We start from the raw sequence: 18,110 nt of genomic DNA, 5'->3' as shown, positions 1-18,110 counted from the left end.
TTCTTCCAGGACAGCAGACATTCAGCTCAGTCTACAGAGCTCTCATACTGTTTCAATGATTCCCATCTTCGTCGTTGTGTGGTTTTCTAATCGCCCTGTATGTACAAAATATAAAATAGCAATGTCAATACTAAGTCTACATATATCTAATACATATAAAAATGTCACCATGTCATTAATATAATTTCCAAAATACTACTCATGTTGGGTCACAAAATGTAATTTAATAATTTTAGAATGTGGATGGGCCATGCAGTAGGTAGTGCTGTCGCCTCAAAGCAAGAAGGTCGCTGGTTCGAGCCTCAGCTGGGTCAGTTGGCGTTTCTGTGTGGAGTTTGCATGTTCTTCTTGCGTTTGCGTGGGTTTCCTCCGGGTGCTCCGGTTTCCCCCACAGTCCAAAGACATACGGTACAAGTTAATTGGGTAGGCTAAATTGTCCGTAGTGTATGAGTGTAAATGAGTGTGTGTGAGTGAGTGTTTCCCAGAGATGGGTTGGATGGGTTTCCATCCGCTGCTGCATAAGTTGGCGGTTCATTCCGCTGTGGACTAAGCCGAAAAAAAAAAAAGAATGAATGTGGATGTTCACATAGTAATTAGCTTAGCAACAGTGTAGTAATTAACATTACATACTGTGAGAATGCTAAGTGGTGAATTTATAATTCTTTAAAATATCATATTTGTGTTCAACAGAAGAAATACTCTTCTGCAAGTTTGGGCAACCAGACAGTGAGTAAATCAAGTCAGAAGACAAGAAGCAAGGTTTTGATTCACAAAATATGAAAATTGAGTTATAGTTTACTCTCCCTTTAGTTGTTCCAAACCGTCTTGTCTTTCTTTTTCCTGTTGTACAAAAAGAAGATATTCTGAAGAAAGCTAGAAACCTGTAACCATTGACTTTCATAGTAGGAAAACTCATTCATTCATTCATTCATTCATTTTCTTGTCGGCTTTTATTAATCCGGGGTCGCCACAGCGGAATGAACCGCCAACTTATCCAGCAAGTTTTTACGCAGCGGGTGCCCTTCCAGCTGCAACCTATCTCTGGGAAACATCCACACTCAAATTCACACCCACACTCATCCACTACGATCAATTTAGCCTACCCAATTCACCTGTACCACATGTCTTTGGACAGTGGGGGAAACCGGAGCACCCGGAGGAAACCCACGCGAAGGCAGGGAGAACATGCAAACTCCACACAGAAACGTCAACTGAGCCGAAGTTCAAACCAGCGACCCAGCGACCTTCTTGCTGTGAGGCGACAGCACTACCTACTGCGCCACTGCCTCGCCAGTAGGAAAACTGATATATGGAAGTCAATAGTTACAGGTCTTTAGATTTCTTTAAAATATCTTCTTTTGTGTTAAATAACAGAAAGAAACTCATAAAGGTTTGAAACCACATGAGATGAAGATAAATAGTGAATAGACTCTCATTTTTGGGTGAACTATCTTTTGAAGAAGCACTACAAATTAATGTTTAGTATTTTCAATCTAAATATCTATAAGGCAAAGTTGTGTTTTACATAATATTTTTTAACAGTAAACTTATAAGGCTACAGTGGAACTGAAAACCGGTAAAGTTAAAATAAACAGTAACAACGTGAAAAATGCCTCATGTGTCAGCTTTACTTGTTTGGCTGCTCCCTGTAAACCAACTCTACTCAAGTTACATCTTAGAGGATGTTAAACAGAACACATACAGTTAGGTACATAAATATTTGGACATTAACACAATTCTAACATTTTTGCTCTTTACACCAAGACAATGGATTTGAAATGAAACGAACAAAATGTGTTTCAACTGCACTGTCAGTTTTAATTTGAGGGTATATATATTCAAATCAGATGAACACTGTAGGAAATACAGCAGTTTGTATATGTTCCTTCCACTTTTTAATGAAACAAATGTAATTGAACAAAAAATCTAAAATTTAACTTTCACTTTTTAATACTTGCTTGCAAATTCTTTGCAATCAATTACAGCCTGAAGGCTGGAATGCATACGCATACTGGGTTTTATTCCTGGTGATGCTCTACCAGGCCTCTACAGCAATTGTCTTCAGTTCTTGCTTGTTCTTGGAGCGTTTTCCTCTCAGATTTGTCTTCAGCAAGTGAAATTCCTGCTCAATCAGGTTCAGGTCAGGTGATTGACTTGGCTATTGCATAACATTCCACTTCTTTCCCTTCAAAACTCTTTGGTGCTTTTGCAGTATGCTTTGGGCCGTTCTCCATCTGTTCTGAGAAGCACCATCCAATGCGTTCTGAAGTATTTGGCTGTATATGAGCAGAAAATATTGCAGTTCCTTTATTTTTCCATACTCTCCTCTTTCCATCACTCTGTTACGAGCTGATCTTGTTCTCACCTGCCCATATGAGCTTTCCAGCACTGTAAAGGCTTCCTGCTTTTGAGGCTCACCAATGGTTTACATCTTGAACACTCTGTATTCACTCAGGTGTAGTCTTCTCTTGATTGTTGATTTTGAAACACATGCACCTTCATCCTGGAGAGTGTTCTTGATCTGGCCAACTGTTGTGAAGGGTGTTTTCTTCACCAAGAAAATAATTCTTTGGTCATTCACCACAGTTGTTTTCCATTTCTCTTCCGTATATTTTGTTGTTGCTTAGCTCACTGGTCCGTTCTTTCTTTTAAAGAATGTTCCAAATAGTTGTTTTGGCCATGCCTTGTTTTTTCTCTCTGATGGGTTTGCTTTGTTTTTTTTTCATCCTAGTGATGGCATGCTTGACTGATAGTGACAGCTCTTTGGATCTCATCTTGAGAGTTGACAGTAACAGATTCCAAATGCAAATAGCACACTTGAAATGAACTCTGTACCTTTTATCTGCTCATTGTAATTGGGATAATGAGAAAATAACACACACCTTGCAATGGAACAGTTTAGAAGCCAATTTTCCAATTACATTTGAACCGTTAAAAAGTGGAAGGCACATATACAAACTATTGTAATTCCTACTGTGTGTGTGTGTGTGTGTGTGTGTGTGTGTGTGTGTGTGTGTGTGTGTGTGTGTGTGTGTGTGTGTGTGTGTGTATTTGTATAAAATGATTTCAAAAGCATTTGAAAGCAGCCTGAGTATACTGTAATGTGTATGATATCATGATCTCTGTGCTCGCTGGCCATCTGTTGCATGATGGGGCCCCTCAGAATGGAGCCTTAGAGGAGTGCTGCTGTTCCACTAACACTAATTGAGAGTGACAAATCCCCCTGCTTCAGCGTGATAACTGATTGTTTTTTTTTTGTTTTTTGTCAGATGATGTTAAGGTCAGCTTGTGGTTGACCTATAACAAAGTGGACTTATCTGAAGAGATAGAAAAATAATCTCGTTCTCATTAGTGGTATTTACAGGGACATGCATCACTATTACTGCTGCTTTTACAGATGTGTACAAAAATGACAGTAACTTGATTTCATTAATTTTATTCATCCTTGCATACATCACTTTTTTTGTGAATTCACCACTTTCACAATAACCTAGTGGGGGTAATAGATTGCTGTTACTTTTACAGGATTAATATAAAAATGGCAAACATTTAAATGACATTTTTCATGGCTCTAATGCATGCATGAGACTAATACATCAATATTTTTTATTATTTTGCCATTTATACATGTTTATCCTCTAGTCATTAAGTTTTGTATATAGAAAACAATGCCATCACTTTTGTTTTTGTTTCTTTTGTATCAGATGAGCTATGTAGTGATTACACTGCTTTAATTATGACACACATCAGTATGAAATACTTCCGTCCAACAAGTCTGTTAATGATAATTATTAATAATAATTCCTTACATTTATATAGCTCTTTTCTGGGCACTCTAAGCGCTTTACACAATGGGGGGGAATCTTCTCATCCACCACCAGTGTGCAGCATCCACCTGGATTACACGACGGCAGCCATTTTGCGCCAGACCGCACACCACACACCAGCTGATTGGTGGAGAGGAGACAGAGATGAAGCCAATTGGAATATGGGCATGTTTAGGAGGCCATGATGGACAGAGGCCAGTGGGCTGATTTGGCCAGGATGCCGGGGTTAAACCCCTACTCTTTTTCGAAGGACATCCTGGGATTTTTAACGACCACAGAGAGTCGGGACCTCGGTTTAACGTCTCATCTGAAAGACAGCGCTCACTGAGCAGTATAGCATCCCCGTCACTATACTGGGGCATAAAGACCCACACAGACCGCAGGTTGGGCTGCCCTCACTAACACCACTTCCGGCAGCAACCTAGCTTTCCCATGTGGTCTCCCGTCCAGGTACTGACCAGGCGCAGCCCTGCTTAACTTCAGTGGGCGACCATATGAGAGTTGCAGAGAGCTAGCTGCCGTAGAGTTAAGTGCTGTTAAGTGTATGAGCCCTTCAAACAGTCGAACATGCAAGCATGTAAAACTTTGTATTGTTATCGAGTAAGTTAAATGTTACACTGCAGCATAGGAGGGGGGTTACATATCCACAAAATAAAAGTTCCAGTTATCTTGACTGTTGTTTATGTGGTACGTCTTAGGCTGTTTTAGCTAATACTGTATACAGTTGAAGTCTGAATTATTAGCAACAGAGCTGGGCGTTACGGCAAAAAAAAATCACGATAATTTTTCACGATATATGTAAAATCTTTATATCTATCAAATGTATAGGATTTTCTGCATGTCAATCGCATTGTGCTGCTGATTTAACACATTTTGTGTAATGTTTCAGCTCTCTGACAATATAAATAAAAAAATAATAAACAAAAGAACAATCTTATTTCAGCATTTACTGTTCATGTTATCAACAACCAAAGACATTACATCACAAGTTATTGTATATTACTGTTTAAAATCAGAAAAAAAATAAAACAAGTTTGGAATAACTAAAAGGTATGACAATTTTCAGTTTTGGATGAATTCTCCTTTCCTTGGTGAATTTAGGGTGAAATATCCTTTAATATATTTTATTTAGGCATGCTAACAGTTATTTGATGATCTATTGTCAATAACCCTTTAATCAGTAGACCTTTAGACATTTAAAGGTTCAGTTATGCTTTGTGCTGCACGAGGCGTCCACGCATTACATAATTAAGTGACATCTTGACATCGCATATTGCGGAACACACTTAACCCTGTTCTCGTTTTAACCGATTTTGTCTGACAGACAGGCACAAATAGGCCAATGCAGACTCATTTTATAAATCCTGCATCACAGTGAGACATGCGGGGAGCCTTTCCATTCACACAACAAGCTTCTGAGCTCTATCATCCTTCAGACCGAGTTTATTCTTCCGAGGCAACCTAAGAAATCTATCTGTGCCGTAGCTTGTAAAGACTGTCCAGCTCATGATGCTCAAATTGCTTCTTTAATGAATGAAACTGAAATCGTGAAAACAGTTTAATAGGTTGTTTTAGCGCTAAAGCATATATAGCATACTTGTTTTAAAGCGCTTTGTTTCAGATGTTATTTGTTCTTCTTGTTTATGCTGTAGATAATTGACCAACAAAATATACATCAAAATTAAGTTACACATTATACAAAACGAAATTTGTTGTAAAAAGATACATTTTCAATTAAATATATATATAATATATATATATACAGTTGAAGTCAGAATTATTAGCCCCCCTGAATTATTAGATCACATGTTTACTTTTTCCCTAATTTCTGTTTAACGGAGAGAAGATTTATTCAACATATTTCTAAACATAATAGTTTTAATAACTCATTTCTAATAACTGATTTATTTTAGCTTTGCCATGATGACAATAATTATTATTTAACTAGATATTTTTCAAGACACTTCTATACAGCTGAAAGTGATATTTAAAGGCCTAACTAGGTTAATTAGGTTACTAGGCAGGTTAGGGTAGTTAGGAAAGTTATTGTGTAACGATGGTTTGTTCTGTAGATTATATATAGATATAGATATATATATATATGTGTGTGTGTGTGTGTGTGTGTGTGTGTGTGTGTGTGTGTGTGTGTGTGTGTATATATAAGATAGCCCCACGACATCCAGAGAATTGAGGTACACAGGGTGGATCTCATCAACCCCTGCTACTTTGGAGCTTTGGAGCTTTCAGATTAGGGATGTCCCTATCCGATATTGATATCGGAAATAGGTACGATATCAGTCCAATAAACTATATAGGACTGCGTTAAAAATCATTCTGTTGCTAAGGGCCATTACAGTTTAAATGGAAAGAATAGTATTACTAATTAGAGGACTTCCCATATTTAATACTTTTTTATAAAAGCCCAGGAAGATAAAGTGCTCTAATAAACAGTGTCAGCTTTGCACATGAGTTTGCAGTTCTGTCTCTATTTACATTGTCATATTTTTCCCATGTGGGCAGTAGGGTGGAATCCGTGCAATATCTTATGCAAATAAAATGAATTTTGATTAATAAAATTATTCTTAAAAGTCCCATTATTTTATGTGCTGTGGAGAAAAGGTGTGTTTCATTCCATCTACTTCAAATATATTTGTTAAAGATAATATGTGCTATATATTTTATTATAAAATTAATAAGGTTTGGGAACATTGATACAGCTATAATCTTATATGATACTAATACAGATTAAATAGATCTGATCATGTAAATGTTTGTACTAACCATACTGCACATTTTTATTAACTTAATAACTTATATCTGCTCCCATGTGAAAGATATTTTTCAGCTCAAAACTGGATAAAAAAATCATCAAAAAGCTGTGTGAAATTGAAACTTTGGACACACAACCTTTAGCAGTTGTTCATTTAACAATGTTTTTTTTTCTTATGTTCCTGCTCTCAGCTGTTTCTTTCATTTGCTGATGGTAAAAAATAAATGACTGAAGTGACCTTTAGTTAGTATTTTGCACACAAATATATATTTTTGTTTATTCAATTAAGATATTTTTTAGGATCTTAATATTTATTTTTTAATTCTTTTATATATATTCTTATGTAAAAGGTTCACATTTATGCTACCAATATTTAATAAACAGTTTTTTTTTTCCATGCTTATTGTTGATGACTTTTGTTCTCAGTTTGATCTAGCCGTTCATACATTTCACTCAACGAAATAGGTAAAGGTAAAGTATTCATGATTTGTGCTGATATCGGATTTATATAGGTATCGGTTCATACTGAAGGCTGCAATATCGGTATCGTATCCAAAGTTAAAATGTTTTATCGGGACATCCTTATTTCAGATTATCTCAGTGACTTAAGTTTGTGTGATGGGAGAGTCTACCCCTGCATCCCCTTTCTCTGCCTCCATAATTAAAGGCATGTCAGCATGATTGAGAAGATCCTTAAAGTATTCCTTCCACCTTATGGCAACTTCCCCAACTGAAATAATTGTGTAAATTAAAAATAAAATCAACCATAAAATGTCTCAAAAATCCTTTTCAAAATTCTTTTGTGTGAGCAAACTGTATCTGTCCATTTTCTTCTGTCAGAAATTCACGCCTGTAGCTGACCGTCTAAAAAGCAAAAGCTATTGCTAATTTCCAAACATCACTCTAAACTAGTATTAGTGATGACTACAGGATACTGGTCACAGATCAACATTATAAGCCTGAACTGCATAAGAGGGTATTCACATTCGGTGTCTTTTGCATGCACAAGTTTGTTATTTCCAATAGAGGGGAGTGAGACGTAAGAGGCGCCACGTTCAAGTATTTCAGGCGTGCCTAGTTAAAAACATCTCAACTTTTCAGAATGCCACAATTGCACCGTAGGTCACATGACAGGAACTGACCAATCAGCTTCATTATTTGTATGAAATGTACACATTTCCGTTGACTAATTACCTCAGGCACCCAAACACTGCGGTAATTTTTTTTATTTGCCAGATTTAAGGGCATGGGTCAGACATTTCCACTTTGTGTATTTTGTTGGAAAGTGTTTAAAGGTTCAGGACACCTTGGAGAACTTTTTTTTTTTATATTCACACATGTGTGTGTGTGTTGAGCATCAGTTAAGACAATGTTAGCACCTGTCAGCTTTAATTGTGGGGAAAACTGGATAATTTTGAGCTTTTGTCAGCTAATTTCAGCTTCCGGGTTTAAAATGATTTTTGGGGCGGGATCAAAGTACTCAGGGATCAGCAGTACTGCAAGTGCAATGATGACGCGTCGGTTTCTCATTATTATTCATAGCGGAGTTTTCTTATCCTATGAGAAGAGCCGGCTGCTTAATTATTCATGAGACCTGCCAGTGTCAAGCCCGAGCTGAGAGACACGGAAACCACGGCACAGTATTTAGCCGTTCATGAAGGCTCATATGCGTTTGTTTCCATGATCCACGGGGTTTGTTGCATGTTTTCCCCCGCGATCTTGTCAGGGCCGATCATACAGCAAAGCTGTGTGTGTGTTGCTAGCATTTTTGTTGGGAGAGCAGCACAAGAATTAAAGAATGGCGGACGCTGTCTTTTATCAGGAGTTCGTTCACATTCAGACACATCGCCGTGCTGCTGTGTTTGCCTAAATCCTCCAGATTACCAGCAGGGTTAATGGTTAAAATAGACAGGAAAACTGCTGCACTGAGTCTGCTGAATACGGGGATTGAGGGAGAAGTCCTCATTTATAGGGTTTACATGAACACACTTATCTTTATAATGATATAAATTGTGGTTGTCTGTATATGAAATTACGAATAACAAATGTAGCAGGGCATTAAATCTCTGTTCATTTCTTTGCATTTTAACTTTGTAAACTATAAACTCAAGCATCTCCTCACGGTTTGTGTCTCAGTTTGTGAGCTAACTGACAACAACAGTTGTTCGCTCACGTTCTCCCCTGCTGGCTACGCCCACTCCTGCCCAATGCTCGCGGAGCTCCACGCCCATTAATCATGCATCTTTTGAAAAAATTCTGAAGTAGACTTTAACCGAAAGTGGGGGGTGTCATGGCCCTTTAACACAAAGTCTGCTATGATGCTTCAGCAGCCAAAACAAAAGACCAAAACTCAAACTGTTTTGTTAAAAAAGTAAATATTCTGTTATTCACAGAATATTGTTTTATATCTGTATGACCAAAAATTAAAGAGTAACCCTTTAAAGTGTTTTTGCTGTCATTGGCAAAATCGTTCATTGTGCTGGTGTGTTTCAGTTTCACTTTGATTTGTTTAATTTAAATGCATTGAGAAAGCACAGGCTAAAAGACGGACATTATTAAAGCTTTTGGATATTTTTAAAGTGAAAAGCTTATTGGATTCATTTACAATTTATTTATTTATTTTTTAAATGCATGATTTAGATTAGCCCTCTCTGAGCTCGCTCTCAACTCCAACTTAGCCCTTTTTGACATCGGTCTTGAATGAGCTGGTCTTATCTACAACACTGATTAACAGACTCAAAATAAAGTCATGTAGTCTGAAGGCATTCTACCAATTTTTAAAGTCATGTAGTAATCTTGTTCTTGTCTAAGCCATCTCTTTGCAAGTAGTGTCATTTTGACTAATTAATGTTTTGAGAATAAACAAAGCATGATGCACAGTTATAGTTAAAGGAACTAATCTTGTTGAAAAAACAAATTCTTGTTTTAATGCGTGGTACCTGTACTATTTTTTGAGGTATTGTCTCTAACTGATCAACTCTTCACTGTCGCTTGGGCATCTGAAAACATATAAATAAAGTAATAGTTTTGGTTTTGGAAATACATTTTCTGTGGAGTTCATTAAGGAAAATATGCCCTGATTAAATTGTATAGAAAGTATGATTTTTTTTTTAATTTTTAAAATATATTCTTGGTAAGTCTGTGTGTGATTTCACATCTTAATTTTCTCTGCTGATCATAAAAATAGTGATGCCACTGACATATAGAGAGTGGAGTCATCTGCTGCCACAGATGCTCTTGTAAACTGACGATACAATATTACTATCTTGCTTAATAGCAATTGCCTAAATCTATTGAAATTCACTTGTCTGTCTCCTAACTGCAGTCTATAAATTGTAAGTGCACATATGTTCTTATGCTAATATTAATGACAAGGCAAGCACTAAAATAGAGCAAGCCTGTACTTTAGTAAGGAAAATTATTTTAAGCTCTGAAATGTTATCATAAAAACAAATGGAAAAATTCTCATTTTATTTATTTACCTTGATTGGTGCAGATATTTAACCAAAGCTTATGCACGTGGCAATATGTGCTTTCCTGCAGATTAAACACTTTTTCATCTTAACTTACCTTGCTTTCTGTTTGCAATTAAAATAAACATTAAGCCAGCTGACCTAAAGTGGATCTTCATGCAGATTATAAATGATGATTAGTTAAATGAAAATCCCGTGCTTTGCTCTATTAGGTAAATTATGTCTAGATCAGTAACCATATTGATCAGTTATGTCTAGATCACTAATAGTATTGATCAAGGCCTCCTGCATGGCTGGCCAGTGACAGCTTGCCGTTAGAGCGTGCTTGATTCTATTGTAAATACATTGAGTGATTATGAGTGCCTCACTGTGGGTCTTTTGTTATTTTGCTGATGAGAGTCATTGGTGAAGCTTGGGAGCCTTCTAGGGATGAGTCGCTATTGTTTTGGTCTTTTCCTCAGGTCACCCTGGCTGTGTGGTTAAGGTGGCCTCAGCGAAGCTCTCTGCTCAGGTAACACTGGGGACATCTGGCTCAAGAAGCCATGTCAACCAAGGCCCTATCCCCAGTGCTATGAGGGCCACCATACAAAAACTTTACATGACCAGCTTTGAACCCCGAGACCTCAAGTGATCGATCCAGGAGGGAATAAATTGGTGGAAAAGTCGCTAGTAGGTGCATAATCATTCAGACCTGCCAAACTGAACACACAGTTCCTACATGAATCAGACACCTATTTGCAGAGACTGAAACAGTGTGATGGATGGTAAATGATGGATCTAGCATGGTTGAGGATTTTGTGCTTTGGGACGCTACAGTTGAATATGTAGGAGACTTTTTTTTGAGTTAATCTTGGTAAGTTCATATTTCTTCTTGTCATTTCTGCAGTTAAAAGTTTTAAACATAGCAAGTGTGGGCTTGAATGTTGTGACATTAACAACAGCATTAATCAAGACTATTATTAGTTTAGATCATTACCGCTGTTGGCATTTTGAAATGCTGAGCACTGAAATGTTTTACAGTTGTCTAGTAATTGTATACATTTAAATTCAAACGCGTATTGTGGCAAAAGTTTGTCAATAGAAAATGCTCCAATCCATACATTCATTTATTCATTTTCTTTTCTTCTTAAGCCTTTTATTAATCAGGGGTTGTCACAGCGAAATGAACCACACACTTATCCAGCACATGCTTTATGCAGCGAATGCCCTTTTAGTTGCAACCCAACACTGGGAAACGATCTAATCCAGTATACTAGATATTTAATAGAGTTTACCTTTCGTGATTTAGAGCAGTCAACCTATTTTGCCTTTCTTGTTATAATTTGAAAAAAATAATCATTATGCAATTCGTTAAAGCATTGCATTTGAAATTCTTAAAAAAACAATAATTGTATTGATGGTGTTTTGATGTGTTCTGTATAATCGTTTGAATTCTATGAATGATATATTGTCTATGTATTGAAAAAACAAACTAAAGGCACTCTTAGTTTTCACCAAATAAAAGATGTATACTAATATGTTTAAATGTTGTTTTAAGCAATTCAAGTCTTTGTTATATGCTTATAAGATTATGTTTTTTTTTTGAGACAGTCACCTCATCTAGAAGTTAAACTGGTATCAGACTCTGGTGTTGAGGGGCTTTGCCTCAGGAGCCCTTGCTAAAAGCAGCTGTTACCTGCTGGTCACTTTAGCTGTCTTAACACACAGCGTCATAACCCAGTTTCCACCTTAAAGTTAATTTGATCTTGTTCTAATTGTATGTTTATAAATAATTTACAGTTGCATCAGTACATTGTTCTGATGCTACTGTAAGAAAAAAAATGTGTACTGTAAGGGTAAATATTAATTGTAACATAGATCTAAGTTTAATAATAATAATAAGTTATAATAATAAGTTAATAAGTTTAATAATAAGTTTAAAAGATTTTTGATGACTTATTGTTTGTTTATGTTTTACTCTATTTCAATGGAACTTATATAAGTACAGAAAAAAACTGGACACAAATTTTCAATGTAAAATAATTAATAAAAATGCCATTCAATTGCACCCCCTCTGCTGACTTATTGCTAATGTTTATAGATTTGTATTTAACTTTAAATGTATACATGGTTTATTATACAACTGAATGCTTATGAAAGTTGTTGTTTTTGGATTAAAATGCATTTGCACTAAAATTATGAATTACATATCAGTAATGATCAATTCCATGTTTTGTTTTTTAAACATTTCTATGTTCCGTTGCGGTCACACTTTATTTTGATGGTCCGTTTTTTTAATTTAAGTTACATTGCACCTACATGCCAACTAATTCTAGTTAGTGTAAGTTGACATGTACTGGCGAAGTTTCTTAAAGTCTGTTGAAGTAGGAGTATCCACAGTTATTAAGGAGACAGACAGAAAAATCTTTTTAAATTAATTGCTTATTTAAAAAGACAAAGTGAAGTGGTAATTATTGAAGTGTCAGGAGAGATCCATATTTTATTCATTACAAGGCAGCAGTAAATGTCTGAAGCCCTTATATGTGTCTTGTACCATCGCTCTGCTCCATTTTCAATTAGGCTGAATAACAATCAATATGACTGATCACAGCTTAAGATCTGTGCCTAAACTGACTCATTTTTAAAATCAATAAACTATGGCTTTTGGGATTGTGGTTGTAATCTTATTGTCTTAGCCAGGCTTGGTATGATAGTGACGTTAACATGATCTGATCTCTTTAAAATGTGCATCATACACATGTATGGCTGTTCAACCTTTTGGATTTGGCCAGTGTCAGATTAAGAGAGCACGCTCAGAAATCTTCCTTCCAATTTGGCAAGGCAAGGGGCAAGTGGGGCGGGTGGATTCTCCATATATAAGAGCCAGCATCCTCCAGATATGTTTCACGTAGTTAGCTTGATGACTTCATGTCAGTTCTGATAGCATCTGTAAGCACGTCAACGTGATCGGCATTCACATTCTGTTTTTTTTTTTTTTCCAAATACATTTTTGTTGCAGTGAAATAGCTATTTTAAATAGTTCATTGTGTGCGGGATTGTGCCTTTGAATATTTTAGTAATGAATTACTGCATGTCAGACATGTATGACATAGCCCATGGTGTAAGTGGCGGATATGCGGTGCCGCCCGGAGGTGAGTACTGCATGTACAGTGGTGAAGGGCCTGGTTTCACTCACTGTGAACCACAGCCGTTACACCACCATCCTCCAAGCATGGAGCAGGCCTGGCAACACAGCCAACCCTATGGGTGCCCGTTCAGTGGGGCTAACCCTGTTTTCAAGAGTGAGTTATGCACCATGGAGGTGCCTCTCAGTCACTATCACCAACAAGACTACTACTCTGATGGCAGGCCGGATTTCTCTCAGATGCAGTGGATGCAAGGGCCACATAAGAAAGGTATTGCAAGTTCTAGAAGAAACGTAGAGGTATTGTTGGGTGTCAGTGATTTACTTTTTTCTGTTATTTACCTTGTAGTAGGCTTGTTTTTTTTTTTTTTTAATGACTGGCTGTTTGTCATAATTACATGTACTAGTATATCCATGTAAAATATTGCTCTCAGCAATTACCATCAGTAAATTCTTTTTTCATTTTATTAAATATGTACGGCTGCCCTGAATAGAAAGCATGTCAGTGTCATTAAATTTGATTCAGAATTTCAAAGAAGCTATCATACCTAGACAAATGCGACAGGGACTAATTTCACTTGTCTGAAAAAAAATTTAATCAGTTGGAATGTGTCAGAATTTAATGTATGAAGTGAATTTGAGTTTAAATTCACAATGGTATTCTAGCAGAGTAACCACATGTGTCATTCACATTAGTCACAACTCTGTTCATTGTTCACGTGAAACATGTTCTACTGACAATGTTTAAAACTGTATTGTTTTATTTGAAACCTAATTAAAATTAATTGTTTTGTCAGGGTTATCATCATTTGGTAAATCTGTCATTTATGCTAGTTACAAATACTAATAAATGATGGCAAGTGTTTAGCTTCTATTTAAACTTGATTGGACTGAACTTGGGTGAAGAGATTGCAGTTCTCAGTGCTGCTGGGGTTTTGCATTATGTACTGTATTGCATTGATCGCGAAGGTTGGTCGGTGGTTTGGGGTATTGTACATTGTATTGATTTGTAAGGACACAGACAGAGGAACAGAAGGTTTGAGCTGATGTCCTGTCTGTGACCTCCTCAAATGACTCATTGATCATATATCTTGAGCTGCTGCAAGCTGCTTTAACTTGTGCCTTAAAAATGTATTTATTTGGATTTCCATCTGAGTATAAAATAATTCTGATTGATCATTTCTTTCTTTGTCTGCTTGAGGTTTTTTTTTTTATTATTAACTAATCTATTTATTTTCCCTCATGAGCAGTTTATTTGGCAATGCTCTGAGTATTGAGTGCTGTTTTACTACACCAGGTTACCTCTTATTACTGTGAAGAACTTTTCATATGAACTTTTATTTACTCCTAATGGGGTTAACTTTTTACTTGAAGGGGTGTCATGAAACATCATAATCATAACATGACACATCTCAACAATATGAAGGAGATTTTATCCATGCTTATAAAAACTGTTATGAAATGTCATTCACTTGGTTGTGTCATTGTAAATCCAAAAATTATATTGTTTGAAATCTCCTAATGACAACTTGACATAAATTCATCCCAATCATGGCATTGCCCAGACATTAAAACTAGTCATAAACACAATTGTCATGAGGTCATTAGATTGTGATTTTGTAAAACTTTTTTAAGTTACTAATTAATATTGTTATTCGATTAATGACCTGGATTCTGACCTTCTGTTGGAGGAATAAAATAAAATATATATGACGCTGTAATGTTTAACATTAGTATTGACACTTAATGACAAATAAAATTTGTACCACTATTGTAGAGATCATGAAAAATATCAATGATGCTGTTAAAATGATGCTTAAAATTATTTGACAAGAGTATTGGCACTTTTAATGAGTCATTAAATTACGTATTTAGTTGTTCCACTGGAAAAAATAAGTGATTTGAAAAATATTCATACAAAATTACAGTAGAATAGCCTCATCATAACAATCATGTTCATAACAGATTTATGACGAGGTCTGTTGTCTTGGTAATGTCACATTGTCATGACTAAGACACTAACAGGTTTTGTTGTCATGAAAAAGACATCTCAATAAATCAGTCATCTTTGCATTTAAAATGACATAAACTGATTGACATTTAACATAAAGTTTTCATAAGAATGCAGAATAAAGAATAAAATCTGTTTCATATTTATTACATGAATCATGTCATGATTATTATGGTGTTATGACAAGTGTTTCGTTTTAATGGGTTGTGTTTGTTACTCTAACAGGGTACATACCAAGTTACCTGGACAAGGATGAGCTGTGTGTTGTTTGTGGAGACAAAGCAACTGGTTATCACTATCGCTGCATTACATGTGAGGGCTGCAAAGTGAGTTTTTTTTCTCTTGCCCTATGCAACATTGGCTTATTCTGAAAACGTACTCCTTTATTTCTGGAGATAGCAAATTATGTAGCCAGAGAAACATATGGATGCGTTTCATCTTTAAAATGAATGCTACGGGGTGGTATGACGCCGTTTCTTTGTGCGCAACTCAGCTGTTACCAGTTTGTCCAGTGGCTTGCTGTGTACGTTGGAGGATTTGAGATGCAGAGCGGAGTTGAGCATGATAGTTTCAGAAAGAAAGGTAAAACAAACTAGTAAATAAGAGCGTGAAAATGTGGTAAAATCTGGCTACTATAAGGGCTTATCTTTTTTAGGAAAACACTGTCAGTTGGGTGTAGGGAAGTGGGTGGTTACAGGTAAATCTGTGCGTTTTAAAACATTATTGGTTGGGTTGAGGGATAGGGGTGTGTGGGGGTGTCGGTCAGTCAGTCAGTCAGTCAGTCGACAGCAGCCTCAGATTGATTTAAATGAGAAAAGCAGGCGCGAATAGCACTCACAAGAGAAATTTGAGATCTTAAAATGTGTACAAAGCGCCCTCTGGCAGATTTGCGAAAAAAACAAAAAAGAGGTAGCTCCTAGGCCGTATTTGGTGCTCTCTAGAAATGTATATTGGGGTATGTAATCAGAATAAGCCTGGGTTAGCCCTATGCAATGTTTATGTACACAATAAAATGTGTAAATGAAGATATGGGTAAAACACCAGTAAAACAAGCAAACAAAAAAAAGAAAACAGTTTTCAATTACTTTTTGTGACTTGAGTAAATTACTTGCTTGAATAACAAAAATACTTTTATTTTTACTCCACAACAAAAAATTTTGAATCTTGTTTTTAAAGGGTTTCTTTCGACGCACAATTCAGAAGAACTTAAACCCAACATACGCATGCAAGTATGAAGGAAAGTGTGTCATTGACAAAGTTACCCGAAACCAGTGCCAAGAATGTCGCTTCAAGAAATGCATCGCTGTTGGCATGGCTACAGACTGTAAGTGTCCTAAAGTCAAACCAACCTGTCGGCCCTGTTAATTGATCATTTTGTTAAGAATTTAACTAAGATGGTGTGTTGTGGATAGTTTGTGCAAACATTTTGTTTTTCCTTCAGTGGTATTGGATGACAGTAAACGTTTAGCCAAGCGGAAGCTGATTGAGGAGAACCGTGAACGCCGACGGCGTGAGGAGCTGCAGAAGACTGTATGGGATCGACCAGAGCCCACACAGGAAGAGTGGGAGATGATACGGGTTGTCACAGAGGCCCATATGGCCACAAATGCCCAAGGCAACCACTGGAAACAAAAGCGCAAATTCCTGGTGAGAGGTCTCTTCCCTGTTGACAACATCACAGTGATTTTTCATGTGTTTTGAGAGGGATTTTGTTTTTCTTCTTTACCACAACCTTAGATTCCCCTTCCCCAACCCATTCTCCAGAATTCCCAAGCCCTCCCTCACCTCTGTTCCCAATGTTAATATGTCCGTGTTTTTGTATCTCCTTGTAGAATGGGGAGTATTAGATGGACGCTGGAGACTCTCTACCACAAAGGCAGCAGCACTAACTTTAACGGAACACCTTTGTCCTTCTTTCCTCAAGCTCCGTTTCCTACACCAAAAATGTTTTCTCATGTTTGCTTCTTTTCTGAACTTGTTGTCAATGTGTGTCTCTAACCAAGTTCCTAATTATTCTTTTCTTTTGGATCTAACTGTCCTCTACAGATTAAAGTTCTGTCTGAGGAGTCTTTTAACATTGTTGTGGGTTTCCATGAGAAGTTTAGTAAAATTGCAAGTACCATGGACTTAAGTGTTACTATGTTTTTATAGATGGAATACTTGCCTGAGTTACTGGAATGATCAACCTCACTTAAACATTAAGTTCATTTGTGTCCGTCAAAATTTTGATTCAGAGCTTTGTATTATTGCTTAAATAAAAAAACTCATTGTGTGTACATGAACCTCATTCACACAGGGATAGACATTTGGTACATATTACATATACTTTATGAATTGTTGATGATTCCGCCATTGTATTACTTATATTATACAATTTAATTTGAATGCCTCAAGATCCATGGAAACTCCACGCAAACTCAATATCTGACTGTCACTTTCTGTCTGCTCTCACCTGTCTAGTTTAAACTTGTTCTTTTTAGTTGACTTGACTCGGGTTCTTCATTGAAACTTCACGATCCCTGTTGATTGCCCAACAGGTCGAGGAAGCAATGCTACTTAATGAAATAACATGTAATTTATTCTGTACTTCTGACCAGAGTGCAGTGGGGGTGAAGGAAGCCAAGGTAAGAACCAGCAGAGCAAACACATTTATTTGTTTTTATCCAAAAGAACGCTCTCTCAAATTCTCAGCTGCTTCCATTTCTGTCACATTTTTATTTCTTTTTGTGGATAAATTGACATGTTTGTGTAGCTGTTTGCTCACTGTGTCAGAATGAAGGTGTACACAGAAGAGGAAAGCTGAATAATGTCAAAGGGGAACATCAGGCTGGGTTTGTGCTGTACTCAGCTCCCAGTCCTCTTTTGACCCTCAGTCTTATTTTTTCTTTGTCTTTTATATTACATT

The 18,110-nt window shown here is 36.6% G+C and overlaps 1 protein-coding gene across 47 annotated transcripts in view; it reads left to right on the top strand.

The window, feature by feature from the left end:
• The window catches only part of thrb (thyroid hormone receptor beta), a 143,613-nt gene that overhangs the window by 118,503 nt on the left and 7,000 nt on the right, over positions 1 to 18,110 (top strand). For 10 of the 47 annotated variants that reach the window (XM_073930518.1, XM_021467990.3, XM_021467989.3 and 7 more), the window contains 4 exons: positions 15,431 to 15,531; positions 16,382 to 16,529; positions 16,647 to 16,852; positions 17,743 to 17,829. In XM_073930518.1, coding sequence (XP_073786619.1) covers positions 15,431 to 15,531; positions 16,382 to 16,529; positions 16,647 to 16,852; positions 17,743 to 17,829 — 542 coding nt within the window. The other 37 variants (XM_073930525.1, XM_073930527.1, XM_073930522.1 and 34 more) reach the window with 15 other exon arrangements.

This window comes from Danio rerio, chromosome 19, assembly GCF_049306965.1.
Source record: "Danio rerio strain Tuebingen ecotype United States chromosome 19, GRCz12tu, whole genome shotgun sequence".
NCBI lineage: Eukaryota > Metazoa > Chordata > Actinopteri > Cypriniformes > Danionidae > Danio > Danio rerio.
This window is presented reverse-complemented; position numbering and strand designations above follow the sequence as displayed.